Raw genomic sequence first — 27,006 nt, 5'->3', positions numbered from 1 at the left:
CCCATAAATGACGACCGATAGTTGGCAACACTGGTCCAGGGAAATATATCAAGCACTAGACACACACATACGCCGCATAGCGCACGCACACCAACACTTCGAGCAGCCGGTCCAGCGGAAAAGTTTCTAGAACGTCGTCGTGAAACTCGAACTCCATTTAAATCTTTCCCCCAACAGCTGAGTGATAATTAATTAAATATAGTTTATTGTGGCTGCAACAACAAAGGCCCAAATATATATTAAACAGGTGAGTGGTGCGCCTATTATATACGAGGTAACCGCAATATGAGGTGCTTTGTAGGGCATGTAAGTGTTGTGATACTACATGGAACCTACGACATATACAGAGATGTTGACATATAGAGGTGATTCCATCCCAAATCCTGTATAATAGGTATAACTACGTATATGCTGGGAGTGGGTGACCGGTTTCGTCCAAGAAAATCAATTGATTATTGGCTCTGGTATCGATCAAGCAAGCAGGCAAGAGCTGTCCCCTTTCCCCCTCCTTCATCACAAACATGTGTTCCCTCGGTCACGTAACTGCTTTAATTTTCCACATTTTCCTCTCGTTCCCGGGAGATACACACGCAGTAGGGAATACTATATGTACCCCTATTTACCTCCCACCAAGTACACACAATATCGCAGTCGGTAAACATTACAATTATTATCACGAGCGACGACATATGTATATGTATAAATATATGTATGTACTCTGTGCAAGATATAGTTTATTGTACAATTAGTTGGGCTGCGCTAGAAATCGCACAGTTGGAGGGACGAGACGAGACGGGTGCTCGGGGGAAGAATCTCGCTAAACAAAAACAATTGGAGGCAAGTGGTTTTTTCACTCTTATCAAGAGCCCCTCTCTGCGCAGACACTGCTCTCTCTCCCAGAGCTCCTCCAATATTTGCCGGCGTTTCGGACGTACCGCTCTCATTTTTCGAAACCCACTCGTCGTGAAAGCACTGCTCCCGAAATAAAAACAATAATAATACAAATTCAAAGGTAACGCAACGTCTGCCTCTAGAATCTAAAAAACTACGCAGTTCGTTTTTGCAAATAATAAAGCGCGTGGTCAGCATGTTGTTCTTTCTTACATAATTCTAATAACACGATAAATAGCCGGCATATTTTGGCAACGACCTTACTGCGTCATTGATTGAATATTTATTTGCTTATCGCCAGATTAGAATTTCGTGATATTCATAGGTGTTTGGTTATATTTGAGACGGAATGGTGGGACTAGGACAACCTTGGAGGAGGCTTATCACTCTGTTGAGTGGAAAGTTCTCAATCATATTTCACCGGGTTTCGCAAATACAGATTTTAAAAGGTTTAATTATAATCGGTTCTTAAGAGGAAAAGCATTTAATTCAATTTATAAACATATTAAAACTAGATTCTTTAGATTGCAAAACCAGCCATATTAAAAATATTAACAAATATTGAAACTTAGCAAAAAAAAAATTAGCAAAAATCAATCTTAAAACACATTTTATGATACCATTTCATATGTAACAATTTCATCAGCTTTTCCTAATCGATTTCTTTCTATATTATCCCCCACAGAAAGCAACGTTCAAGAAACCAAACGCATTTGTCAAGGAAACGTGTTCAAAAATTAACAGAAACAAGCCTCAAAACAAACCGATAAACAAACAAACTAACAAACATAAATTATTCCCTCAAAAGTGATTAGAATATATTGTTATTTGTGCGAGAAAAGATCTGTTCGCGAGTGAAGTGTCCGCTTGAGAGAGCGCTATGTCCGCATCTGCTGCCTCCGGTTCGCGCAATAAACACTCCAAAATCCGTAACGATGAGCAGAATTTTGATGTAACAAAGGAAGAGTTCGACCGTTTCCGCCAGGCGCTCGGCCAGGAGGAGTTTCGTAAGCTGTTCTTCGAGTACGTGGAGGAGATCCAGGACCCCGCTAACCGCAAGATCTACGAGGAAGAGATCACGCAGCTGGAGAAGGAGCGTGGCGTGGAGGTGAGGTTTATCCACCCGCAACCTGGATTTGTGATAAAGACAGCGCTAGATGGTGAGCTTAAGTGCTTTATCAACATCGCCGGCTCCCCGGAGATCGAAAGACCCAAGAATGAAGTGGCCATGGATCCCTCGAACGGCAGTCGCGGTCTGAGCTGGTCCATTCCCATGGCCCAGACATCCTCGCGTGATGACTGCGATGCCAAGAACAACCTCTGCAAGGTTTTCGACGTAGTCTTCCATCCGGACGCTCTACACTTGGCCAAGCGGAACCAGCAGTTCCGTAAATGTCTCATCGACACTGCGCTGGATGCTGTCGAGCGGGAATATCAGGTCACCCTGGATCGCGCCAATCTCAAGTTCCCCAAGCTGGACTACAAGGGCATCTCCCGACCCACTGTGATACGCAAATTGGCCAAGAATCATTCGGCCGACGACCAGGAACCCCACCCCCTGGGGGACATCTATCCCACTAAGCTCCCATCCGCCTCTGACGGGAAGCCCCGAGTCCTGCCCATGAAGTCCAAGCCATCACCCGTGCCCGAGTTCACGGTGCCCAAGTATTCGATCAAGCACAGCCACGATGTGGATTTATCCGAGTACACAGACGAGCTGGACGCCAAGCTGCATGTGACTGTACCGCGCTCTCTGGTCGTAGAGATCGAGCTGCCCCTGCTCCGTTCGACAGCCGAGTGCCAGCTGGACGTTACCGCAACGTCCGTTTATTTGCTCAGCGAACGCCAGGGAGCCAAGTACCGGCTGAAGCTGGACCTGCCCTTCACCGTGGACGACAAGGCTGGCAGCGCCCGCTTTGACACCGATCTGCGCCGCCTGAACATAACGCTGCCCGTGGTGCGGACTAACGTACGCGAGCAGCGCCAAATGCATGATACTTTGCGCCACTTAAGTCGCGAGGACAGCGGCGTGGAGCTCCATTCCAACAGCGAGTCGCCCGTAGAGGAAGACTGCGATGGCGACCTCAGCGATTCCAAGGCGGATACCTCCGAGACTGGTATGTTATTCAAGATTTTTGTTTGACGTTTCTGTCAGCATTTCTAATCTTCCACAGCCACGTCCACTGCCACGCCAGTGCAAAACGCCTTGATGCCGTTCCTTAAGAGCTCCGTGCACTATCAACTGCCCGCCAAGTTCGACTGCAATGTGCTGGATAATGTGATGGCGTTCGTGCTGCATGTGCCAAACGTTCAGCCAGACTCCATTCAGCAGCTAAAGGAGCAGCGGAGCCTGCACCTGCAGTTTGCCACCATTGGCAGTGGCTACTATCCCACCCACTATGCTTTCTACGTGGAGCTGCAGGCCGAGGAGGCAGATCTCTCCATCGAAAGTGCAGAGGCAGAGGCCTGGGACAATAATGTGGTACTGAAGCTGTGCTTCAGTGCGCAGATCGAAACGCCACAGGGATATTTAGCCGGACTGGATGCCACGGATCTCAAGGAGTACTCAGTCCACGGCCAGTACAAAGTAAAGGATAAGAAGGGGGACAAAGCGAAGACTGAGGATGCCCAGCTCGATGTAAAATTCAAGCACAAGGAGGGCCAGGCCCTGAAAGTCACCATTCGCCCGGTGCCGAAGGAGAACGAAAACGAGGAGGAGGAGGAAGAGGAGCTGGATGACCCTGAGCATGAGCAAGAGCCGCAGAACGCTCATATCAAGAAGCCGAACAAGAAGCAGCGCAAGCGGAACAAGAAGGAGCGCTCCCTCTCCGAGTCGGCCTGCGAGGATATTCTCGACCAGAAAGCCCGGACTGATATCCCAGTTCCACAGTCCAAGGCCACGCTGAAGCTTCCGCAGCGGAAGCAGCGCAGCTACTCGGAGTGCAACGACAGTAGCTTGGGCAGCGGCAGCTCCTATCGTGGCATCCTTAAACGATTCAGCCGCTATGGACCTCGGCCATCAATGTCCGACAGTTGCTCCTCCATCGACGACTGTTCCTCCTCGTACTCGTGCTCCGTAGACGCTTCCGGAGTCACGCTTTTATCGCACTCTTTTGGCGGCATTCCCGAGGAGGATCGAGGCGATGCTGGACTCTCGGAGAGCTGCAAGAAGACTGTTAGGTTTAATGACCACATCATGAAGCAAGTTTTCCGGTTAGTACCAGACATATCTCCTGCAAATGAAATCCAATTTAATAATTTACTTGGATCTTTAGACTCGATTCCAGCATCCTGGGTCAGCGTAAGAAAAACCAGAAGCGCCGTGATCTCAAGCTGCGGGCCCAGCAACGTCGTCTCAGCGAAGGTGATTCTGTGGATTACGAGGAGACCCGCGACGCTCCCATCAAGGTCAGTTGGGGGCGGAAGAAAGTGTGTAGAAGCTGCTGATTAGGTTGATCTCGTTAATTGAGCAAATATCCCATTCCGGCTGGTTAGGAGACAGTTAGATTGTTGGCTTGTTAATTGAATTAGCGGTCATCATCTAAATCGCACCGGTTGGGTTGACTTTCCTCAGACCAGACGCCAAATATTGATCCCAAGATTGGTCTTTGTCTGAATCGTTTCAATTACACGTGTGCGAAAGCTAAATAGATCCTTTGTTTGGCTCTATTTTTAGCAGAAATTCTGCGAAATTGAATTCAAGTGTGTAAATTAATATGCAGGTGACGAGAATTTTGCGGGTAATGGAAAGTTGTTGCAATAGTGGGGAAAGGGAATAATTATAGGAAAGTTAAAACAAGATAGGAACCAGCTTCGGTAATCCGATCTTTGTATACCCATCTCGTTTGCAATTGAATCATTCGATCGAAATTTAAATTGCTCATAACTAAACTGAAAGTTGTGATTAAACAAGAAATAATAATAATAATTTTTCTTACAGCAACAAGGAAACCAATCAAAGAAAGGCAATAAGCCGAAGGGAAGCTCGTCCTCGTTCCACGACAGTGGGCTGGATCTAACTGGGGGAGCTGCCCACGGCAACAACAGTGAAGCAGATGCCAAGAACGCCATGATGTTTGAAATGGATGACGAGGACTAGGATGATATTATGTAAACACAAAATATATTCATAGTTTTTTCGAGTGTTTTAGAGGCATGTTTTCAAGCTATTTATAAATTAATTATTGCTACTTTTTTTTAAATATTTATACACATTGTATTTGGTTTTGCGTCCAAAAAACTCGCTCAATTGGAAATCTAATCATACAACAAATTGTATTTAGGCAACGAAAAATCAGGGCAAAACGGAAATCAAAATATTCATAAAACCATTAATTGTTATATAATTCGGTTGATCATTGAAATTGTTAAAACAGAAGAACGAACCTATTACTATAGTTCATAGTTACCCATGTTCATTGCAAACTATAAGTTGTAAGTAAACATTAACGCATTCATTTATTGGCAGCCTGCATGCTAATAGCTCACCATCAATAACTACTACACAGCAAACATAAACAATATCAATAGTTAACAATTCCTCTAGTATTATACACGCAAAACAGCATCCGAAGTAGTCTTTAAGCCATGGCTGAAGCAATGAATGTAATTTTTGTAAACCAGCGGAAGTTAAAATATATATACACCCCAAGTGAATGATTTCTGGCAATCAATAGAAGTGCTCCTCCAGCAGCTTCTGAATGTGTCCAATTTGTTGGAGCTCCCGCCGCTTTCCTTCCAGCACATAGAGAACTGGACAGTCGAGGGAATCGCAGTGGAGGTCACCCAGACGTCCACAGCAGGCCTGACAGATCTGTCTCGTCAGGTGATAGCCTCTCTCCAGGCGTGCCGTCTTATCCGAGAGCACAACTACACTTTTAAAGGCATTCTTCAGGCAATCCGGACAAATGCCCGCCTTAGTCTGGCGGCCACAATCGATTACGCAGCTGGTGGTAGAGAAATACTGTGAGATGGTCGATTTGGCGCCTCTACCTCCTCCGGCCAGCTCGTTGCCCGTTCCCACGGCCGGCGTCATTAGGAGCTTTCGCGGCAGACTGGCGAACCAGTCATGGACATCGGCTCCAATGAGCAGCAGGCAGCGGTTAAGCGGCGGAATTATCGCCTTGGTGATGTAGTACATAGCGTTGATCTTGTGGCCCTCGTTAGCCAGAATGTCGTGAGGACTGCGTACCAGGCGAATGAGCTGCATTCCCGGTGGCCCATTTACGATGATGAAGGGAACGCGCTCCCCGCGACGCGGAATACGCCGGGGGTCTTTTTGCATCCATTTGCTGGTCACAATTTTAAATAAATAATTTTGAACTTGGAATCTGAAGTGCCGACTTACCGTGTAAGTGCCAAGGCAGGGACACAAGCTGTGGGCTTGTACCCGTTAAGGCCGCGGAACTCCTTTGCAAATATCAGGTCCTGTAGGTTGGCTCGGCCAGAGAGCAGCTTTGTGAACTGCCTGCACACGTACTGCTTGATTTGACTGACATCTTGCGTCTCGAATAACAGGCGCAACACCTTCTCCAGCATCTTGGCCACCGCTGGACAGCCATCCCGCCGCACCGTCTCAATGCCCTTGGCCTCGAAAACGGGCTGCGCCTGATCGGCCGTCTCGTACATGTAGCCCACGTATCGCTTCTTGGTCTGAAGGAGGCACGGCTGGTAGACTTTCTCCAACTTCAGCTTCACAGGCTGTGGACTCATCTCGGTGACGGCCTGTGCAATCTCCTCGCCAATCCGGAAGGCTTCGGCTCGATTTCGGCCCGGAACCAGGACAAACATGGAGTCCGTGTCGCCGTAAACAACGCGTACCTTCCACTCCTCGTTCGCCTCCACGAGCTTGATGGCTCGCTCCAGAGTCTCGCGGCCCTTGGACACCACCGAGTCACCCACCTCGACCGCCGGCATCCGTCCACTAAAGTTGGCAGCCGTGTACCCGTAAGTGACATTCGCCATTAGCTTCAGGCCCAGTTGCCGGGAGTGCAGAATCCTCTGCAGGGCGGAGCTTTCCTTGTGCAGCTTCATTGACTGCTTGACCATTTGACGCGTGTCCAGAATCTCGGTAAGCATGCGCGGCAGGATCCCTTCGCGCACCTCCCGCTTCACAAACACCACGCCGCAGGGCGACACGGTGACTAAATCATGCTCCAGCAGCTTCTGTAGCATCTGCCGGGAAACGCGTAGCTGCGAGGCGCCGAACTCGAAGGGCGAACTCCCCCCCAGATGCTCAACCCGACCCAGACATGTCGAAAAACAGTAGTTGTAGGCAATGATCATGCTGGGGTACAAGCTCTGGAAGTCGAGGACGATTAGCGGATCGGCATAGAAGCGTGACTGGGGTTCCATGATGAGGGCCAAGTACTCGGGCGCCCGCATGTGAGCCCGCTGCTGCACGCTCGGTGACAGGGGCACCAGGTTCTTTGGCTTGGCGATTCTGTGGACAACAATTTGTCATGAAATCGATAAAGATTTGTAGCCTCAGACTCACCTCAACATCATGCTCTCCACGCGGAACTGCGAACCACGCGACAGCACTTCGTAGAACTGGATACCAATGAGCTTGGCCATCTCGCTGGTGCGTCCAAGGAGATCCAACTGATCCAGCAAAGCCAAGGTGCCACGCACGCGCTCCAGGTGGTACTCCATCACGATCCAGCGCGTGCAAGGCGAGGCAAACCACTCACTAAGCGCCTTGGGCGTGTGCCACGGACATCTCCTGTGCAGGATGTGGTACATAACGTTCTCGAAAGTGTACGATGTCAAGGCTATCTCGGAGCGCATCAGCCGCCATACATCCAGCAAAATGCGGCCGCACAGCTTCATTTCCACGTCCAGGTCCGTGAACTGCTCCCGATCCTCGTCTACAAAGTCCCGCACCTTCTGTGTGGGCACTCGGGACAAAAGAGGAGCGATGTTAAAGCACAGATACTTGGCCCGATCGATCACGTAGCCCCAAGAAGACATCTCTATCTCGTAGCCGGCGTATATGTCTGCATCCCAGCGTCCACACAGAACCAGCAGTGCCTCAAAGGCCTCTGCTTCGCTACCCACCACTTGCACCTCAATGTCGCGGTCCAACCCGTGTGTAAAGCCTTCGCTCAGAAGGTCCTGGGCATTGTTCACCATTATATAGCCGCAAGCTTTGCTGGGCAGGCTGTCATCCGGCAGACTGTGCTCGATGGCGTAGAACATGCAGCGGATCTCGTCGTGCATCGGATCTGGCTGGAGTTCGCCGCGCGTGCACACAAATACTTCCAGAGTCATAATGGTCAGGTGGTTGCACTCAATGTCCGCCTTGGCCTGCTGCAGGTTCTCCAGGTTCACCTTAAAACCGAACGTATTGTCCAGGGTGGCATGACTCAATCCGAAGCTGAGATCGTGGTGCTGTGCCTGGTCGCAGGCACCCTCTAGCTGTCGAAGAAAGGAACTCCGTTCCAGCTCCGCCTGGACAGCGCTGCTGGAGGCGCTCTGCTCGCTGGACTGTGAGCTGGCTATCTCCTCCTCCCGCTGGGCTTCCTTGAAATTTAGTTTTGTGCCGCGCTTCAAGCGATTTTTAGCTGCTTCTTTGGCCTTGCTGCTGATAGGAGTTTCCTTTCCCTTTGCTTGGGACAAGGGTGTGAGGCTTAGGCTGCAGTCCAATTCCTCCCCAGCATCCTCTTCACCACTGCCGCCCTCAGCTTGGAGCATCATTGTGATCTTCTGGCGCTTGACCTTAATGGGGCTATCCATGTCTGCGGATGTCTTTACAGTTTCCCCTCGCTGGCGAAGCACCTCCTGAGCCTTCAGCCAAACCTTGGCTTCCTGCGGAGTTGGCGCACTCTGTGCAGGTTCGACCACTATCTTTTGTCGGCTGCTGAAGAATTCCCTCATACGCTGTTCTCCCCGATGTCGCTGCAGCATTGCCGGGCCACCGATCGCAATCAGTTGCTGACGCCTAAAGGAGGCTAGCCCGCGATCATTACCGAGCACACTCTGGAATGGCTCGCAGTCGTTAAGCTTGTTGCCCGGTATGTGCAGCACCAGGAAGCCCACTTCCGTCACCTTGCTCACGTCCGCTGGATCGCTGTAGAAAGGCTGCTGGAACTCGAACTCCGGTATGTCTAGCTTGCGGCAGCCACGGACCACTTCATCGTAGGAGGGCGGCAGTTCCAACGGAGTTATCACAAAGGAAGTTTTCTTTGGAGTGGAAGGGCGAGTAGGCGACGCCGCAGGCATCAAGGGACTCTCTATCACATCACTAAACACCGAAGGACTGTTGACTATTAGTGAGTGCTCGTAGAAGCTTTTCATTAGCTCGGGAGTGTGGCTCTCACTGCTCCTTTGGCTCATCAGAGGAGTGGTATGGATCTCTGGTGGAGCTCTATTTGAGCTTGGAGTTAGCTCCGAACGAAAGCTGTTGCGCAGACGCCTCAAATTGGGTGTTTTTCGCAGCTTTGTAGGCATTTTATCTGTCTCTGTATCTGACCCAATGATCTCTTCTTCGTCGCTCAATGCGAAGTGGTACTCTTCCTCGCTGAGACTTGTTGTTTTTGTACGGGTACTATGAGTTGTTTCAGGCGGAAAGAGTTGCTTTTGTACATTCTCGATATTCTGCTTGGGACTTTCGGCTGCATCGGTTTTTTTATCAGAGTCGGTTTGAGGTTCTTTTAATTTTTCCAACTGGCTTTCATGCATTTTCTCTGGCCTCGGCTTGGGACTTCCCTTTGGGCTTGGATTTGATGCCTTCTGAACCGTTTCCTTTTCTGTTTTTGTGGTATATTCGGCACTCGTTTGAGGCTGCTCCTGATCTTTAGACTGGTTGGTTCGACTGTTCCGTTTATTCGCTATAGTTTCCGTACTTTTGGTTTGTTTCAATTGTTCCTGATGACGGGCACTACGACGTGACTGTTTCTCTTTCATACCACTGTCTGTTGATTTGGGTTTCTTGCCTTCATCATCGGCTTTCAACTGATTCTTAACTTGGTGGCGTGTACTTCTTCGTGGCTGCTTCTCCTCTTCTTCTGGCAACCGATTGCCATCTGCGCCCTCGAACATGTCGGAGAAACTGGGATTCCGATCCCGAGGCGTTAGAGAGCAAATCACGTGTGTCTTGTCCAAGTTGCGTGTGGAACGTCTGGAACTGCGAAGAGGCGTAAGACTGTGGGAGACGGGAGAATTGGTTGGGCTTTATGTTAAATCAAAAAAAGGTTATCCTACTCGTTTTGTAAGCGAATGAAACTGTTCGATTCCTCAACACTTTTCCGCCGCAGCTCTGTCATGGCCAGTTTCTTGCGCAATGATAGCTCTGGCCTAAAACAAACATAGTTTTGTATTAACAATATTAAAGGTATTAAGGTTTACTTACCCAGGAGTTTTTGGTTCCTTATCAAGTTGCAAGCTGAGCCGGGGATTACCCACTTTCCTTGTACTTTCTTCACTGTTTTCTGCAAATTACTGAATATATTTTGTTTCCCAGTGTTCCCCTATGGATCATACCCACTCTTCGTTGACGAATTACTACCAATTGTTAACGGCAGCGGTGCGTACTTCTTGGCCGCACTGGACTTTGGGGTGCGTGGTGACCTCAAGAGACTGGGATGCCCCTTTGGCGTGGTTGGAGGAGTTTTCGGAGGACTTTTACCCCTGGACTTAGAACTTCTCAGTTTTTTCGGAGTAAGTTGAAGCCGATCGTCGGCTCCATCGATTTGTGGCAGCTTCGAGGATGGGTCTATGGGCTTTGGCTCTGGCTGGCTTTGGGTTAGCTTAAGCAGCAGCTCATCGATATCGTCGAGGGCGGTGGAGAAGTCGTGCCGCGTACTTTCGCCCTCATCTTCGTCGGAATCACAGTCCTCGTCGGCCAGAGCAATCCCAGCCTCCTTGTTCAAAAGATCTGGAGTCAGCTCAACTATGAATAAAGTGGAATATAGTATCTAAAAGGAATAGTTATTTGCTTCTTTTACAATTTTTATGCGGCTGAGATAAGGGAGCCAATGAGCTGTCTAAATCCACCGGTGACTCGTTGTCATTCTGCTCTTCAAGCTGCTGCAACACCTCTAGTAGCTCCAGGTCTTCCTCCCTCACTGCAGCAGTTGAAAATTGTTATTTGTTCACCAAGAAAATATCGGGTTGGCAACAGTTTACCCACAGGTGGCATCGTGGGGCATCGCGCCATGCGGCTGCGAGAGACTCATTATAAGCTCCTCATCCACTAACGTAGCGTCCATGCATTCAGAGTCGTCCCTTGAAACTGGAAGGCTGACATTACTGCCGCTGCCGCTGTTGCACGCCACATGGTTCTGAATGAAGGAGGCATTGACCAGCAGATGCTGCTGATCCTGGGAGCATTCCTCAGGATAAACGGCATTTGCCAAAAGTTTCTGCAAATTCCAAGTGCGGCGCTGCTCCTTGCTGCTGGGCAACGTAGTCTGCATAGTGACATTGGCGACACTCGTTTGATCAGACAGCGTTTGCTCCGACAACGTGGATTGCTCCAGAGTCATTAGCTTGCTCTCCAAAGCGGTCCGGTAGAAGATATCACTCTCGGCAACTTCCAGTAGATGACGCTCCTGCGTTTCCGGTAGCTTCAATTCTGGCACCTGAAACGGATGCTGGAATTAGTGGGAGCTGCAGTTAGAGGATCACTTACGCACCGCTTGTACTTTCTCCTCTTCGCCGGATGCTGTGTGCTTTTCAACCAGCTTCTGGCGTCTCATGCTTTCATCGTTCCATATGGCCTCGATCCCGGGATTTGTATGGCGGCCTTTGCTTTTGGTAACCAGCTGAAAGCGATTCAGGATGAAGTTTGAACTGACGTCTACCTCCAATGCACTGCAGGCCACCTTCCTCACGGTACTGGTGTCTAGTAGTTGGGCGGGCTTGACGTTTGGATAAGGAACCACTGCAAAGAGGTTTAGACATGGTTCTAAGAAGCTGGCGCAAAGAACTTGCCTTCGTCTTCGTGGCTGCGCCGGAACTTAAGCACCTCCAGCGGCACGTGAAGGTAGCTCATTCCGTACAGGTTGTAGTCGATCATGAACTGCAGGATGTAGGGCACATGCGACTCGTGCGCGTTGAAGTTCTTGCTGAGGATGGCGCCGCTCTGAAGAAGATTGGCGGCGCGGCGCACAAAGCGCGGATTGAACATGTAGATTTTGAGGAATTGATGTTCCACACGATGGTAACCGTAAAAGGGACTGCCAACGAAATCGATATAGTCTCAAATTAATGAAAAGGAAGTTCCGTTTCGGATCACACTTACATGCCCTTAACCAGCTGGATTTTGAAGACATGCTGGGCGTTAGAGCTGCCCTGGCCCAGGGATATATTAATTGCCTTGTCCAGATGCATAGCTATCTGTAGGATTCCGCGCTCCAGGGACTCAAAGTCCTTCTTGTCGTACGGAATGTAGAAGTACGGGAAAACGCCGTGGACATGCATGCAGGTCTTCTGGCCCCTGGAGTTGCCGCCAAATACCCGCACCACAGGAACCTTTGTGTTGAAGCATCGATTAAAATCTCCGTAAATGAGTATGGTGAAATAAGAGCGGGCATACCCGCTTGATCTCCTTGCCGCGCAACTCAGAGTAGCAGGGATCCAATCCGAATTGCGGCTTCTCCATGTAGAAGTCTGCGATGACCAGGCGCATGGAGTACACGCCGATATCCTCAGATGGAGCTGCCATTTCGTAAGGTCATGGGTTTAATTATTTAACCAATTTATCGCCGACCAACTAAATTCAATTCAAAACAGGGTGACCAGCTGTTCCTGCAGTGTGACCATTGCCTACCACTGCCAAAACACGGACCGGGTAGAGCTATCGATAAATATAGCTTAGGGCTGCAAAAGACGGTTAATTTAAATATTTTTAAAGAGTATTTAGATAAAAAAAACTCAAATAAAGTAAAATAAAATATAATATTGCGCATTTATATACCTCATAATAACATTCAGCTCAAATAGTGAAGCTATGATAAAAGTACCTATTATAAATATGGCATTAAAATCAATATTGAGTAAATAGATTTTTTAGTTAAAACACAAAGGTGGCTCTTTGGAAATATAATTAATCACAATAATATATATACATTTTCGGTTCCACATACAAATCTATAACGCTTTTGACACAATACAAAGGAACTTAAAGTTAATCTTATCGCGTCAGATAACATTTAGCACAAAGTAAATTATATTATATTGGATTTATAACACTTGGCTTAGGAGGCAAATCCCAGTACGCTGGTGGTACATCCTTGCGCATCCTGCGAAAAGCCTTTTGTACCGCATATAACGCAAAGCCGAGATAAGCTGCATAAAGTGTAGTGAAGTTAGACCTCTTAACCCAATAACGATTCTTGTAAAATACATGCCTGTGATTGGGGTTATCATTATAAGGACTATAATCCAATCTTCGTTGCTCAAAAGAATAATTCCTGCGTAAATCATCAGATAAAGGAAAATGGCGGTGGTGGCCATCCAAGGCACAAAGAGCCTGTGCTTTTCCTGGGTGATCGTAACTATGATTATCACTTGCTGATTTTCCAGAAAAACAGGAGCCGACATACCCTAATAGCACCCACTATGAGAACAATGCTCCCGAGAATCTGTAGTCCGGCAACATGAATTCCAAAGCCATAGGAAGTCCCTGTAAAAAAAACCATAATTGCATTATATCTAGATTAAGAACTCTTTTACTTACAATACCAATCCCCCTCTATCAGGTATATTATCGCAAAGGCGATCGACACAAAACCCGAGCCAATAATTCCATCTTTTGAGTCCAATTTCCACATTTTCGATCTGTCCGAACCGGCGAAAGCCTTTGCTGCAAATGAAAACATGTATCTCCGCCAATAATAAAGCTTTCGCCTTCCGCCTATCTTATCGAAAATACAAAAACACATATGTACATGTACATGTTCCCCTTTATTCTGCGAAATGAAGAAGCTTTTTAAGTTAACATAGGCTAAAAATACCTGTCCTAAAACGGACTCAAGATATTCTTCTTTCCTATAACACTTATTTTCGACTCTGGCTGATCCTCGCGCATCCTGTCGAATGCCTTCTTCACGCCGATAAGGGCACAACTGAGATACACTGAAAAAAAAAATTACGATAATATAGATCCTCAATTTGAGCAAGCATACGACTAGGTAAGTACCTGTAAATGGCGCCAACATGGTAGGAACGAATATAAATTCATTGGTAAGGGTCAGCAATATTATGGACTGGTAAGTCATCAGGTAGATAAACAATCCCGTGGAAATCATCCATGGCACAAATAATTTGAAATTTCGCTAATAAATAAAAAAAAATATGTAAAAAAATTTACTGTAAACCCATTATATTAGCCTTTAAAGTCACCTTAAAAACTCCAACTATTAAAGTCACGCTGCTCAATATCTCCAGGCAACTGATGTGCTTGCCCATTTCTAGCATTCCATCTGTGAAAAAGCCAAACTTTAATAAGAATAAATAGTATATTTTATATACATACCTGAACGATAATAAAAATAGTCGTCCGCCACAGCTAGATAGCCAATTGTAAATCCTATAGATGCAATTCCTGAGAGTATAATGCCAGGTTTGGTATCCAGCTTCAACATTTTTCTATAATGTATTAATTGCCGTGCGATCTAGTTGACGTGTGTTTTGTGAATAACTATTTACGTTAAATATTGGTGAGCTTTGGCTTCCTCTTATCTCTTCAGCAAGTAAGCAACAAAAACGGATGTTATAGATGTCTCTCGAGCGCAGCTTTGAATTGAATACCCATTGCCCATGAGGAAAGAGGGTATTATAACTTGATGTCAACCGGAATTGGCTAGATCGACTCAACTGCTGATCAATAATATATATGATTTATAGGGTCGGAAACGACTCCTTCAGCTTCCGATAATTATTTGGTTAATGTTTACTTTATAAGATAAGATAATAAAATGTATATATATAAAATATTTATATTTATGCTATGCTATGCTTATCATTTTTATGGGTTAGTCGGGTCACAGACATTTCTTTCGAACTTTCCTATTTTACTGTTCATTAATAAAATATAGTCCACATTTTTGCTGATTTAGCTTTGGTCCCATCAAACACCCACATATGGCACACACATAGCATTGGATGTACTTTATTTCCAAACATTAAACTTAATTTACTTTGGTAAACTTGGCATTGTTCTTTTTCTGCCAAATATAGAAGCCGCCAAATGCCAGGACGGCCACCAGGCCCACAAGGAGGGTAGCAACTGCAGCGTAGAACACAAAAAGGTCAAAAAGGTGCAGTTGGCAGGAGGATATGCCAATACCACGGGTTCGCATCGCTGCTCCTCCCTTGTGCCGGACAACGTAGTTTACCCAGAATAGGGCGCTGGCTAGGGCACCAAGGGGACGGTCTCGAAATTCGAGGGAAACTTCTCGAATGGTCAACTGGAAGTGAGGCTCCAGAAGAAGCCTCTCCACTGCCCAGGTTAGGGAGGTGCTGGTTACATTGTTCTCCGCCAGCTCCAGGCCTACGCCCAACTTAACGGCCAAATTCATATTCCTTCTCTCGTGGTGGAAGAGAGGCAGTCCCAGAATTGGCACATTCCTTACAATTCCCTCCTGTAGATTGAGCAGGTCTCCGTTGGTCAGGAATATCTTCACCCTTGGATGCGCCAGGATGTCTATCTGCGGCACTGCATGCTGGATCATCACATTCTTGGGCAAGTCGTCCAGGGTCTTCACATCGTGACAGGTCCAGATAATGCCCTCTTTTCGGGAGGAGAAGAACGTGAACAGGGCCTGCAGCTTCTCCTTGGGCAACTCTCCACAAGGCTGCTCATTTCCCAGCTGAACATAGACTACTCCAGCCCGAGCCTCCTCGACAAAGCGCTTGACATTCCAGGGCAGCTCCTTTGGTCCCCGAATGTGGAGCCCGCCAGCGGGTACGATCTGCTGGATACTCACCCGGGGCGTCATCAAAGGGACATGACTGTTGAGCAGGAGCAGTGATAGCTGGCTGGCCTGCAGCTCGGCAATGGTATATCGCTGCTTAAAGTACTTGAACACCAGTTCCTCCTGAGCCCCGTAGTGATCCTTGACAAACAGCTTCCGGCGGGAAATGCACTCCCGGATATTTCCAAGGCGCTCAGAAAAGCCCAGCTGGCGCAATTCAAGTTCAGAGTCTATAGGAGAACAAGCCGCCGGCACTAGCGCCTCCTGCACCGCATCCATGTAGTTGCCAAAGTCTGTAGAGATGATGCCAACGACTGGTCGCTGGTGGATAAGGCCCAGGGCCAGTAGGGCCTCCGTGTAAAAGTAGTCCACGAGGATCACATCAAAGTCGAACTCAATGTAGGACATTTTAAGTAGCTTCTGCACTGGGTCTTGGGCCAGGAAGTGGTCCAGCGCTCGAGCACCAACGATGGCTAGCGACTGGCGGAGATTTTCGATGGGCAAACGACCAAGATCGGCAAGGTTTCCCTTAGGAGCCGCCTGCTTTTGCACTGTGCCAGGATAAAATTTGCATTAAAGATTTAAATGTTGTCTTTAAATCGTACTCACACTCGCTCCAGAAGGGATATTCTCCCGTGACTGTTTCTGTGACATTATCCAGGGATTCCCCCAGGCCATGGCCAGTGTACACTTCAACCTAAGCAATTATAACTATTTCTTAGTATGGATACTATTATACAACCAATATTTGTGCTTACATTGTGGCCCCGACTGGCCAATTCCGCCACAAGAGTTCGCATCACCGCAAAGTGACCCTCGTTGGCGTGGGGAAACAGCACAAGGACCTTGGCTCCATGAGAGAACGAAGCCAAAGCGAGGGCACACAAAACCAGAAGGATCCAGCGATTCTCTTGATATTCCTTTGAAGTGAAATACATATTATTTAAATCGCTTTCGAAAGTACACATCATCGAATGGAAGATGCTTCGGCATTTTCTTATCAGTTTGGGTCGCTTTTGGGTGACTCGAAATGAACTTCATCCATCCGCATACCAACCATATTCCGAATTTTTAGTGATCAGCGGGGATGGGTAATTAAGTTCCTGCCTAATCCCAAATGCATCAGCCGCTGGGACAACTCTTCTCCGGTTCTGGCGAGTCAACGAATCAAACTAAACTAATTTCGCTCCAGAAACAAAACATCAACTGATTGCTCTCCGGAAAAATAATCTTAGAAGTGCGTCCAGAAATTCAGCGGCCACTGAAACATGTGTGGCACATGAGATTGCCACCAGACCCCAATACCCAGGCGTTTCTATATATGCCTGTATATATACATGTATGGGGGTTCCTATTGCTTTGGTTAATGTATCTGAAGCGAATGTAGAGAATGGGGTACAATTGCACTGTAAACATACTCATATATATATATTTGTTCCCAGTTGAGCGATATGAGATCTCGTCTCTTGAGTTCATTGTTTCTCTTCTCTCTTTAAAGAGGAACTCGGATTGTGTTTTGCTCCAGTCTGCATAATTATAAAGTGCACTCAAGTTTGATTTTGAATTTGTCTGTGGGACCTGCAAGCTCATCATTAAAATGCAAGCACAGAAATCAAAAGACACCTGTAATTAAGGTTTAACTTTAGGTTACTTCAAAAGAGATTAACGTAAAATCAAATTATATACAACTTCCTGTAATGATTACTAAATCTAACATAAAACCTTGTATCCAGATAAGATAAGCAATTTTATAATAAAAGATTGATCAGTCTTAAAATAGTCTTACTAATAGTAAATGCCATGTTGAACTTAAACATAAATTAAAGTAAACACAAATTTCTGTGATGACCCAATTATCACAGCTTAAACCCACGACCAGTAGCCACTCCCCCGCCGCAGCAAACACGTACACCTGCTCACTCAATCATGCCCAATTAGCTCCCGGCAGATGCCAGAGAGAATAAAAGTGTATGTATTCAGCTGTAAATTGGCGCAAGTGTGCAAATCAGAAAAATGTGACTAAACCTTGTTTACCAACAACAACAAAAGGCATACAGAGAGCATAGGGAAATGGGGGAAACGAGAACGCAGATTCATATGTATACAAAAGGAAACAAAACAAATTAGCGAAAAAGTCGAAAACCGGTTGCTGCCGGCTGCCGGGGTAAGTCACTGAAAGAAAGCAATGGAAGATGGGGTTCCAAAACCGGTTCATTGAACCTGCATAGCACTGTTGGGATACACACACAGAGACATCGAGAAGAATAGAGCTGAAGAGAACAATTAGATGCCATCTCGACTATCACAAAAAATGTTCTTTATTTCTGTCATTTGTTTACGCAAAGCCTTCCTAGTTGAGCAGTGCTACTTGCTTACGGAACATAAATGTAAATAATCATGGCGAGAGCAATGGTAAATGCAGATGTCTGGAAAAATCGATTACTGGCACGATTATGCGCTTATGCTTAGTTTGACGAATAATTTGTGATTGATTACTGATGGTGGATGTGGCGATGCTTCTTAATCGGTGGCATCTGCCTTGGCCACGGCGAAGGGCTCGGAAACGGGGAGGGTGCCGCTGTTGGTGATGACCACATCCTTGACGGGACGGTCGCGGGCATCCGTGGCGGTGTTCTCAATCTGGCGCACCACACTCATGCCGGAGATGATCTTGCCAAAGACGACGTGGCGTCCATCCAGCCAGCTGGTCTGTTTGGTGGTAATGAAGAACTGGGAACCGTTGGTGTCCTTGCCAGCGTTGGCCATGCTCAGCCAGCCGGCGCCGTAGTGCTTCAGCTTGAAGTTCTCATCCTCGAAGCGTTCGCCGTAGATTGAGCGTCCGCCGGTTCCGTCGCCCTTGGTGAAGTCGCCGCCCTGGATCATGAAGTCCTTTATGATGCGGTGGAACTTGCTGCCCTTGTATCTGCGGATGTCATAAGCAGAGAACGCTCGTTGTCTCAATTGTTTCCATTTTCCCCGCTTTGCTACGTCCCCACACAACCTGCCATCATAGAGCCACGTAATGGCTTCGCCCGACGAGCCGCGCTATAACCTACAATCAGTAGGCGTCGCACTGGTGTGCGTGTGCCGTTAATCAAGCGTACTTACCCCTCGCCCTGGGGCTTCTCGGCCAGCTCCTTGAAGTTCCTCACGGTCTTCTCCACGGTCTTGCCGAACAGGCCGATCACGATCCGGCCGGCGGGCTCGCCGCCAATGGACATGTCAAAGAAAACCTACGCCATCGGAATCGGTTATTATTAAAAAATCACATCTCATCTTTGATTTATTGCCAAGCGAGTGTGCGTCAGTGTGCGCGAGAGAGAGAGACGGCACATGTATGTATGCTTGTGTGCCATTCCTGGGCAAGTGGCAGGACGAAAATAAATATGGGCACCCACCTTGTCAGTCACTTTGGGCCCTTTCTCGTCGGCGGACACAATGCCGGCCACTAGGGCCAGCAAGCACACGGATAAAAACAACTTCATCGTTCCAAAATTTTTTCGCAATTGAAAATTGCAGCGTCTCTACTAGAGATGCAAAAGCGTCGATTTTACTGTCGATAAATAATGCTAAATGTGTCGATAAAAGTATTTTTATAAAATCTGTCGATAAATAATGCTAAATGCGTCAGAAAAACAGTATTTTTTATGACATCTGGCCAAATGATTCGAATATTTAGCCGCTGCTAGAGATATAAAAGTATCGATTTTCCTGTCGATAAATAATGCTAAATGTGTCAGAAAAAAAGTATTTTCATGACAACTGTCGGCATAATTTGAATATTTACACCTATTATAAACATATTTGCAGTGAAATTAACTAAATCGTATACTTAAAACATTATTTTAAAGAACATTTAAGCATTTTTTACCAACAGTTTTACAAATTAGTAGAAAGCTAGGTAGGTGTTCTATTTTGGTATTTTTATTGCGTCCACGGTAAGGCCCTATTAATTTTGACTGATTGTTAAAATTCGGTTTTTTATGATGGAATTGTCGCCAAACAATCAGATCGAGGACAGAAAACCCATCCTAACAGCCGACGGACTGGTGCAAACATCCAACTCGCCCTTCGAGCCGCCGACCGTCTCGCAGGAGACGCAGACGTCAAACGGCATTGGTGGCCAGAGCCAGTTGACAGTCGACCAGCTTGACATAGAGATTCTGCCGATTATCTACGACATCGTTCGCTGGTGGGTTGCTCCAACCACTTGAGGGGAACGGCTCCGGATACCGGCCGTTGCTCCCGCCGGACAGTGCTGAAAATAACACCAAGGCGTCAACAAGTGCGCATTTAGCTTTGACCTTATATAACCCGGCGTGTTGCTCTTGTGTCTTGCAGTGTGGAAAAGGATCCCTTGGAAAACGCGGTGAAGCTTCGCGAATCCCAGGACTGCAACCACAAGGTAAGAAAAGGATGGTACAACTGCCTTCAGAGTAATTTCTGAACTCTCTGCAGATCTTTGAGCTGCAAAAGCGCTTTGAGTCGGCGAGGGAACAAATCCGCCAGCTGCCTGGAATAGATTACAACAAAGAGGAGCAGCAACAGCGATTAGAACTGCTTCGAAACCAGCTGAAGCTCAAGCAGCAGCTGATACGAAAGTTCAAGGACACAGAGTTCTAGACAAGCAGCGGAAGAGGTCTAAAAGAAGGCAGGAGAGATGGTGCTCCGACTACTGATGCGCTACTTAGCCAACAATGAGCAGCTCATCCAGCGCATGGCGGAGAGTTACCCCATGAGACGTGCTGCTCAACTGGCGGTAGCCCTGATGTACCGCACCAAGAGTTTGGCCCGGGAGCAGGGACTGCACGAGATGACGCCGGAGCGCTTTAAGTAAGCATCTCCCCTCCCTCCAAATGGTATATCATAATAATAATTGCTCTCTATTGCAGGTCCTTTGTCAATATGTTCAAAAACAACGTCCGACAAGAGCTAGAGGGAGTTAAGAAGGAGCTCAATAGCAAGAAAAAGAACTAAAATGGACAGGGCAATGATTGTAAATACACGGCAAACTAAATTATATAGTCAACTTTAGTAACACAACTGAATTAACTTTAATCAAGAAACATTATTTAAGCAATAAAGAAATTTGTATCTGTCAAGTTTAAGTCTAGTTTGTTTGTAAAATTATGTTCGGTTCTATGATATGTTCGTCGTTGCTGGTAATAAGTTACATTTTCTAAAGATATTAGATTCTCAAAAATAGTTTTTTATTTAATAGTTTGTGAAATTAGGTAATCCAATTCGTGACAACGTCAATTCTTAGTTTTCTTAACTCTAAATAACAAAAGAAAATAAGAAATTCAGATTTTCGACTCTGAAACAACCATTTACACATTTTTGCCATCCTTAGATCTAAAGTATACAAATTAAATTAAATTTCTTTATTCACAAAGTAAGAAGAAAGCATGCCAAATATTCTTGAAAGTAAGAAGTAGAAATGAATTCAGCTTTGAAATAAAATATATCAAAAAATAGATTAAGGATCGCATAAAAAAGATTAAACTTTGTTGAGAAATAATTTTAGAAAGCAAATTTTGCCTAGGGCAGGTATCTATACAACTCTTTTAAATTTTAGATTATAATCATTTATGAAGTCGACAGAAATTCACCCAAACCGCTTGAGGCTAGAAAATACATTTAAATAAACAAACTCATGGATACATAGATATAGATTCAAAAGTGAAGCGTTTTTGTGGCCCTGTGTTTCTTAGGGTCGATAGACGGGCGTTTATTAATTAAAGTATGAAAGTAAAGGATGTAAAATTAAATTAATGTTGCAGTGACCTCAAGTAGCTTAAACCTAGAGAACAAAAAAAGAGAAGATCGAATTCGGTTTGGCATTTCCAGCTTACCAACTGTATGTACTTTAGACAAACGGAACGGAACGCGGCACAATATTACCTTTTCAGTTTAGGAGTCCGGACTCGGGAGTAGCAAAATATGTATATTCCTCCGATACGCTTTGGGGCTTCCAAAAATACTTTTGCTTACGTAACTAGAAAGAACAAAATGGGGAGGCGGCATGGCACGCCTCACTCGGTGAGACTTGCCCCCGGTCCGGCATCGGCCGAGGTGGACGAAGCCATCTCACTTAGGGGCAGGCCCAGACCGGCCGAGCCGTTGGACGAGGGAGTGGGACGATTGTTTCGTTTCCGCTTGCCTCCGCGTCGGCTGCCACCCTCACGCTTGTCCCCATTCTGCTTCTCCTCGCCGGCATCCTTGCTGCCCCCCGCTCCTAACGAGCTCGAGCTGGAGCTGCCCTGGCCCTGGTGTCGGTGCTGATTGTTACTTCCATTGCTGCCGCCGTTTTGGGAACGTGACTGCATCTTGGCGGGCTTCGGGCGATAGGGAGAGGCAGCAGCATTTGGCAGTGGCCGCAGGATGTTTCCTACCGCCTTCGTACGACCCTCACGGAAGACCAGACGCTGGCCGGCGCGGATGTACTCCGGCTGCTTGATGAACCTGAACTTGACGTGAGCCTTGTCACCCGTCCGTAGGCAGTCCCTCGACATGTGTATGATGGAAGCCGTCTGCCGGATGCTGCCGCAGTGCACCATCGCCTGATAGCGCGCCGAGATTGTCGTTGGGTGGTGGAGCACAAGGATCTCACCCTCGAACTCCCAACAGGCCTGCGGCTTAAGATCCTGTGAGACCATCACCATGCCTTTGCGCAGATAGGCGCGCTTGATCTTCTTCAGCGCAAAACTTGCTGTCTGGCCACAACGCACACGAGCTACATTCATCCGTTTGCGGTGGATGCTTTTGATGGTGATGGGCACGAATCCTCCCACTGCATCCGGTCCCAGCATCAGACCGTCGTTCAGCCGGATGGTACCTTGGAGGCAAGTGCCGGAGACTACGGTACCAACGCCCGGCACCGAATACACATCGTCGATCTGGAACTCGGCTGGCAGACTCTCGGAGCCGGCCATGCGCGTGCTCAGCAGGTTGAGGAACATCTTGAGCAGCTCGAGATTATCACCGGTTACGTTCGACACCTGGAAGATGGGGCACAGGCGCTCGCTAACGAAATTGGTGGCACTGAGCACTACGTCGTCCTGTGTCCGAACCACTACCGGCACCTTCCGGCATCCCTGCGACTTGAGCATTTTAAACAGCAGCTTCATGTTGTCCTGCAGCACATTGGCCGGGCACATGTCGATTTTAGTGACTACCACAAAGACAGGGACGGCCAGAGCTAGGGCCAGGCCCAAATGCTCCTTGGTCATGCCAATTATGCCAGCATTGGCGCCAATCTAGGTAAGGGAAGATTTCAACTTAAGTGAGCTTAAGATGCTTTTTTTGCTCCAGCCAGCACTCACCATTAACATGCCGAAGTCCGGGGCATGACCCGTCATGCCGAAGACTGTAGTTTTCAGGTAGCGCTCGTGCCCAGCCAAATCGATAAAGGTTATCACCTTGGCCGAGTTTTCGCAGATCTTTACCCAGTCGAGGTGGCCATGGTCCGGCTTGTTAACCACATTGCCTACTCCGTCGAAGCCAAGAATGTCGTTGCCCACGGAACTCGTCCGCCCGCTCTCTATCTCGTGCTTGTGACGGAACAGACGCTGCCGGGCATGGCCACGTCCATTGTCCAGCTCCCCGTGGGTGAGCACGCCCAGTAACGTAGACTTGCCAGCATCCACATTGCCCACAACTGCCACTCTAAGTAATGAGGGAATTGCTAGGTTTATGCGATTTTGAGGAGATGCTTTTTCTCCCTTACCGAATCTCCATAAAGTCGGTTGTCTCTATGTGCTTCCGGATGAGGAACTGGGCCGATTGACCCTTCTCTGCCCGCCGCTCACGCAGCTTGACGACATCCGCATCAATGTTGGCCGCCAGCAGGTGGAGCGTGGCCACGGAGGCAGCAAACTGCTCCGGATTTAGGCCATTGTCGCTGCCATCTGTTTGGAAATTAATTTAGTTTAATAGTTAAACAAAGAACGAGCTAAATCTGCCGAGTTTGGGTTTCCCAATTCAAAAAATTAAATTGAGATGAAAAAGAAAGCTATTGCATCATCATGCAACATCTCCATTAAGAACTCACCCTCGCCCACGCCAATCTCGTAGATGGTCTCGCCACAGTTGTCGGCGATGCGATCCTGCAGCCGCTTCTGCAGCAGCTCCCGCTGCTCGTCGCTGGGCTGCACCAGGACATCCTTTCCCCGGATGCTGGAGTAGTCAACGCTCAGGGCGGCCATTTGCTGTGGCAGGCCGTCCACATTGAAGATATTGCTTCGGGCCGTCTTGATGCCCACTCCTACGCCTACTGCCACGCCCCCGCCGTTCGGGGCACTCTGTACGTTATTCATAGTGCTAATATTTATCGGTTGCCTCACAGTATCCGTGGAATCATTGCCCTCCGGGTTTGTGTATGTGGTTGTGCAGGATGATGGCGATGCAGATGCGTGATGCTTTTTTGGTGAGTTCTGCAATGACCAGAAGAAAGTAACCAGTCGTTAGGATCATGATGCGGACACTGGACTGGATCACTAGAAGGTCCCAACCTATCCTACTCCCATTTGGCCAAGTTGTGCTTGCGTCTTCTGTCGTGTGTTGTTGGCTTGCATCGCGATGATGAAATAAATGCGAAGAAGCCACCGCAGCTGCTTTTATAGGCTCCCCGGAGCATGATGAAATTTGAAGCTTGGCATGATGCAATATTCGTTGTTTACGAGAAAGAGAGTCAGGTCAATCGCTCTTAGGGGAGCACAGGAAGAGAGGTAGTTCCGGGAAGACATCCAGTTCAGAATTCTTCCCCCATTTCGTTCGAAAGCGAAATGGCCGTTATCAGCGCTGCGACGCTCTGCTATGCGAAAATTGTTGCTGTCGCTGCGGCCGAGCCAAAAAGCTTGTTGTTTAAAGACAGCTGATATGCTTGTCGATTTGTTTATATAATATCACTTTGTTGACGTACACAAAGCGCGGATGAATAGCAACAAATGAGATTTGTCAATACGCATTTTTTGCTGTTTATTTATAGCGGCAAACAAAGAGCGCAGGTAAACTTTATATATGCCAAACATATTTACTAAATACATATGTACATGTATATGTATACGTATGCATATGTGTACTTTTGTATGTGGCAAACCAAAACAAAGAAAACTAGATTATTATGCGCTAATTTTCTTGCTTGCGAGCTATGGCGGGAGGTCGGGGAGGGGCGTAAAGTTCCCATTGAGTAGCTTTGTAAACGCAGAATCAGCTGAAATATCCATTTCGTCTTCTCGGTCACAGATTAAAAGTGAAAGGACATTTCGCACAGCACTGTTCCTACGCACCACAAACGCTACCCCTGCCACTTACATTTCATGTAGCCTTATTTGCTTCACCGATCAGTCGGGGGCTCTGCGATAGGGCTGGAAATTTGGCAATCCGAAATGTATATAATTTGTTTAGCTTTTTCGTAAAATTGTTTTACGTGTCCCGAACTATGAGACCGTGGCGCGAGCGTTGAAAAATACCATGGAACGGTGAGAAAAATATACCCAAAACATACCATGAATATACTGTTAAGGTAACGCTAGCTTTTATCGATACTACCGACAAGAGCACACATCTCTAATTAGCTTAAACGACAAAATATAAATTTCTGGCCGTTGTGAAATAAATACTGCATTTAAACTAGTCGCCCCCTCGGCTAAGCAGTTCAGATATGGACGGTGACAACATGGAAGAGAATAGTTCGGAATGCGCAGTAACCGCAAATGACTCATCGCCACCGCTGAATGTACTGTGCGCCATTTGCAACGAGTTTTTCCGTGCGAACGACACAATTTATTCCACCACTCAATGCGGTCACGTTTTCCACAAGGATTGCCTCACCCGATGGCTGAACAGATCTCTCACCTGCCCGCAGTGCCGGTCCCACTGCCACCGGAGTCGTGTCCACCGAATTTACCTGAACTTCGCCGAGCGCACCGAGCTTGACGATGTGGAGCCGCCAAAGATGCCCATCCAGTGGGTGCCAATGGACTTGGAGGTGGACAGTCCCACGGATGCGCACCTGCCGCCCGAGGGTGCCATCCAGTGTGGGACCGACGAGGACGGGCATCCCACATATGTGGCCCGGGCTTATTTTAGGGACGATCGACTGCCATCAAGCTATGTGCCGGAAAAGAAGGCGGCTTTCGGGTCGTGGAGCTGCCGGGCCTACGCTCTCACCGAAGACGTTGAGCTGCTGGTGCTGAGCGACTGCGACTACAAGTGGGTGCCCGGCCAACAGGGTAGCCATCCGAATGATGCCCTCCAAATCGGATACTCGGAGATTGGCGAGGTCACCTACACGGGCCGTGGTCTGTACGAGGGTATCATGCGGCTGGGCAAGGTGCATCCCTCGCATAAGGTGATGTACATACCGCACCGGGGCCAGGAGGTAAACATCAGTACCTATGAGGTCCTGGTGGTCACGCCTCGCGAGCAGGCCGAACGCTGAGGATTTACTTTGATTGCGTTTTTTATCAAAATCTCATATTACCACTATTGTTTATGGTATTAATCTGTGTTATTTATGTATGTAATGTTAAATGAACATTATCTAACTTTGTCTTTGAGTAGTGAGGTAATTTTTTCCGGCTCTGCTTAGCCCTACATAACTTATTTCTTTAGTTCGATGCCTGGGAAAGACCACCTTAACGTTTTAATAGCTTTGCTTGAAATATTTCTATTACTCCTTTTTGATTACTATATTGTATTAAAATATAGGACTGTATTTATATACATTTTAATTTTTATTATTCTTAGAGAATATTTATGAAAGAAAAAAAATTAAATAAATGATCTACATTACTTTTGTTGAGAATAATTCTTGTATTTCTATTATAATTTATTTAGTTTGCTTATAATGTCGTAATGGATGTTGATAGATCATTATTTATATTATCTTTTTTTAAACTGGATTTTAAAACTATCATAAAAACCGCTGTTACTTGATTTTTTAATTAATCTCTGGATACACATATAAATGTATATAAATGAGTCAGTCACTCCCAGAGGATGTTATCTAATCGAAGCTGTTTAAATAAAACAGAAACAGTACCTAAAATCATTACATTTTCACTTGAATTCGTAAAAATTTAAAAATTTGCTTACTATTTAATAACTAACTCTCAAAACCGGGAAAAGTCCTCTCTTGATATCTTTAGTAAAGCTTTTTTTAGTTTGTTGCAACATTCCAACATTCGTC

The 27,006-nt window shown here is 46.9% G+C and overlaps 10 protein-coding genes across 15 annotated transcripts; 4 read left to right on the top strand and 6 right to left on the bottom strand.

Annotated features, from left to right (window-relative positions):
- The first annotated feature begins 12 nt into the window (after positions 1 to 12).
- Positions 13 to 5,547, top strand: Nop17l (PIH1 domain-containing protein Nop17-like). 2 transcript variants are annotated; one of them, XM_020962452.2, is made up of 5 exons: positions 13 to 247; positions 1,577 to 3,008; positions 3,066 to 4,104; positions 4,167 to 4,299; positions 4,832 to 5,547. In XM_020962452.2, the coding sequence occupies exons 2-5, from the start codon at positions 1,772 to 1,774 to the stop codon at positions 4,988 to 4,990; spliced, it is 2,568 nt and encodes an 855-aa protein (XP_020818111.2). In that variant the 5' UTR covers positions 13 to 247; positions 1,577 to 1,771; the 3' UTR covers positions 4,991 to 5,547. The 2 variants fall into 2 exon arrangements, with proteins under 2 accessions (XP_020818111.2, XP_086684061.1); XM_086827935.1 differs by lacking the exon at positions 13 to 247 and adding an exon at positions 853 to 1,012.
- PolZ1 (DNA polymerase zeta catalytic subunit) lies at positions 5,327 to 12,701 on the bottom strand. 3 transcript variants are annotated; one of them, XM_020962450.2, is made up of 12 exons: positions 12,431 to 12,701; positions 12,137 to 12,366; positions 11,827 to 12,071; positions 11,529 to 11,776; positions 11,024 to 11,474; positions 10,839 to 10,958; positions 10,379 to 10,783; positions 10,244 to 10,322; positions 10,096 to 10,188; positions 7,388 to 10,036; positions 6,239 to 7,333; positions 5,327 to 6,182 (listed from the first exon to the last, which is right to left on the bottom strand). In XM_020962450.2, exons 1-12 carry the CDS (start codon positions 12,557 to 12,559, stop codon positions 5,561 to 5,563), a joined length of 6,366 nt encoding a protein of 2,121 aa, XP_020818109.2. In that variant the 5' UTR covers positions 12,560 to 12,701; the 3' UTR covers positions 5,327 to 5,560. The 3 variants fall into 3 exon arrangements, with proteins under 3 accessions (XP_020818109.2, XP_020818110.2, XP_086684057.1); XM_020962451.2 differs by lacking the exons at positions 12,137 to 12,366; positions 12,431 to 12,701 and having other exon boundaries at positions 11,020 to 11,474; positions 11,827 to 11,938; XM_086827931.1 differs by lacking the exons at positions 10,839 to 10,958; positions 11,024 to 11,474; positions 11,529 to 11,776; ... (1 more) ...; positions 12,137 to 12,366; positions 12,431 to 12,701 and having other exon boundaries at positions 10,375 to 10,428.
- Positions 12,702 to 12,927: 226 nt separating this feature from the next.
- Positions 12,928 to 13,820, bottom strand: LOC110191575 (uncharacterized). The gene is made up of 4 exons (XM_020962458.2): positions 13,574 to 13,820; positions 13,440 to 13,519; positions 13,245 to 13,377; positions 12,928 to 13,182 (listed from the first exon to the last, which is right to left on the bottom strand). Exons 1-4 carry the CDS (start codon positions 13,776 to 13,778, stop codon positions 13,067 to 13,069), a joined length of 534 nt encoding a protein of 177 aa, XP_020818117.2. The 5' UTR covers positions 13,779 to 13,820; the 3' UTR covers positions 12,928 to 13,066.
- LOC110191576 (uncharacterized) lies at positions 13,440 to 14,600 on the bottom strand. Of its 2 annotated transcripts, XM_086827939.1 has the most exons (5): positions 14,372 to 14,600; positions 14,239 to 14,318; positions 14,036 to 14,171; positions 13,851 to 13,971; positions 13,440 to 13,519 (listed from the first exon to the last, which is right to left on the bottom strand). In XM_086827939.1, the coding sequence occupies exons 1-4, from the start codon at positions 14,478 to 14,480 to the stop codon at positions 13,856 to 13,858; spliced, it is 441 nt and encodes a 146-aa protein (XP_086684065.1). In that variant the 5' UTR covers positions 14,481 to 14,600; the 3' UTR covers positions 13,440 to 13,519; positions 13,851 to 13,855. The 2 variants fall into 2 exon arrangements, with proteins under 2 accessions (XP_086684065.1, XP_020818118.1); XM_020962459.2 differs by lacking the exon at positions 13,440 to 13,519 and having other exon boundaries at positions 13,782 to 13,971.
- Positions 14,601 to 14,991: 391 nt separating this feature from the next.
- Positions 14,992 to 17,222, bottom strand: Ugt317A1 (UDP-glycosyltransferase family 317 member A1). Its single transcript, XM_020962454.2, has 4 exons — positions 16,870 to 17,222; positions 16,571 to 16,732; positions 16,422 to 16,509; positions 14,992 to 16,363 (listed from the first exon to the last, which is right to left on the bottom strand). The coding sequence occupies exons 1-4, from the start codon at positions 16,870 to 16,872 to the stop codon at positions 15,027 to 15,029; spliced, it is 1,590 nt and encodes a 529-aa protein (XP_020818113.2). The 5' UTR covers positions 16,873 to 17,222; the 3' UTR covers positions 14,992 to 15,026.
- Positions 17,223 to 18,107: 885 nt separating this feature from the next.
- On the bottom strand, positions 18,108 to 19,317 carry LOC110191574 (peptidyl-prolyl cis-trans isomerase 6). Its single transcript, XM_020962456.2, has 3 exons — positions 19,211 to 19,317; positions 18,921 to 19,045; positions 18,108 to 18,735 (listed from the first exon to the last, which is right to left on the bottom strand). The coding sequence occupies exons 1-3, from the start codon at positions 19,295 to 19,297 to the stop codon at positions 18,333 to 18,335; spliced, it is 615 nt and encodes a 204-aa protein (XP_020818115.2). The 5' UTR covers positions 19,298 to 19,317; the 3' UTR covers positions 18,108 to 18,332.
- A 441-nt stretch (positions 19,318 to 19,758) lies between these two features.
- On the top strand, positions 19,759 to 20,459 carry MED9 (mediator complex subunit 9). The gene is made up of 3 exons (XM_020962460.2): positions 19,759 to 20,004; positions 20,154 to 20,217; positions 20,271 to 20,459. The coding sequence occupies exons 1-3, from the start codon at positions 19,796 to 19,798 to the stop codon at positions 20,433 to 20,435; spliced, it is 438 nt and encodes a 145-aa protein (XP_020818119.1). The 5' UTR covers positions 19,759 to 19,795; the 3' UTR covers positions 20,436 to 20,459.
- Positions 20,271 to 20,920, top strand: LOC110191578 (protein NCBP2AS2 homolog). Its single transcript, XM_020962461.2, has 2 exons — positions 20,271 to 20,645; positions 20,705 to 20,920. Exons 1-2 carry the CDS (start codon positions 20,473 to 20,475, stop codon positions 20,787 to 20,789), a joined length of 258 nt encoding a protein of 85 aa, XP_020818120.1. The 5' UTR covers positions 20,271 to 20,472; the 3' UTR covers positions 20,790 to 20,920.
- A 582-nt stretch (positions 20,921 to 21,502) lies between these two features.
- On the bottom strand, positions 21,503 to 25,311 carry GTPBP1 (GTP-binding protein 1). 2 transcript variants are annotated; one of them, XM_086827937.1, is made up of 5 exons: positions 25,128 to 25,311; positions 23,866 to 24,247; positions 23,542 to 23,722; positions 23,138 to 23,480; positions 21,503 to 23,071 (listed from the first exon to the last, which is right to left on the bottom strand). In XM_086827937.1, the coding sequence occupies exons 2-5, from the start codon at positions 24,128 to 24,130 to the stop codon at positions 21,848 to 21,850; spliced, it is 2,013 nt and encodes a 670-aa protein (XP_086684063.1). In that variant the 5' UTR covers positions 24,131 to 24,247; positions 25,128 to 25,311; the 3' UTR covers positions 21,503 to 21,847. The 2 variants fall into 2 exon arrangements, with proteins under 2 accessions (XP_086684063.1, XP_020818112.2); XM_020962453.2 differs by lacking the exon at positions 25,128 to 25,311 and adding an exon at positions 24,326 to 24,940.
- Positions 25,312 to 25,476: 165 nt separating this feature from the next.
- Positions 25,477 to 26,625, top strand: LOC110191573 (pfs47 receptor). The gene has a single exon (XM_020962455.2). It carries the CDS (start codon positions 25,477 to 25,479, stop codon positions 26,254 to 26,256), a length of 780 nt encoding a protein of 259 aa, XP_020818114.2. The 3' UTR covers positions 26,257 to 26,625.
- Positions 26,626 to 27,006: the final 381 nt, after the last annotated feature.

Source organism: Drosophila serrata, unplaced genomic scaffold (assembly GCF_035046125.1).
Source record: "Drosophila serrata isolate PLE 108 unplaced genomic scaffold, ASM3504612v1 contig_184, whole genome shotgun sequence".
Lineage (NCBI taxonomy): Eukaryota > Metazoa > Arthropoda > Insecta > Diptera > Drosophilidae > Drosophila > Drosophila serrata.
This window is presented reverse-complemented; position numbering and strand designations above follow the sequence as displayed.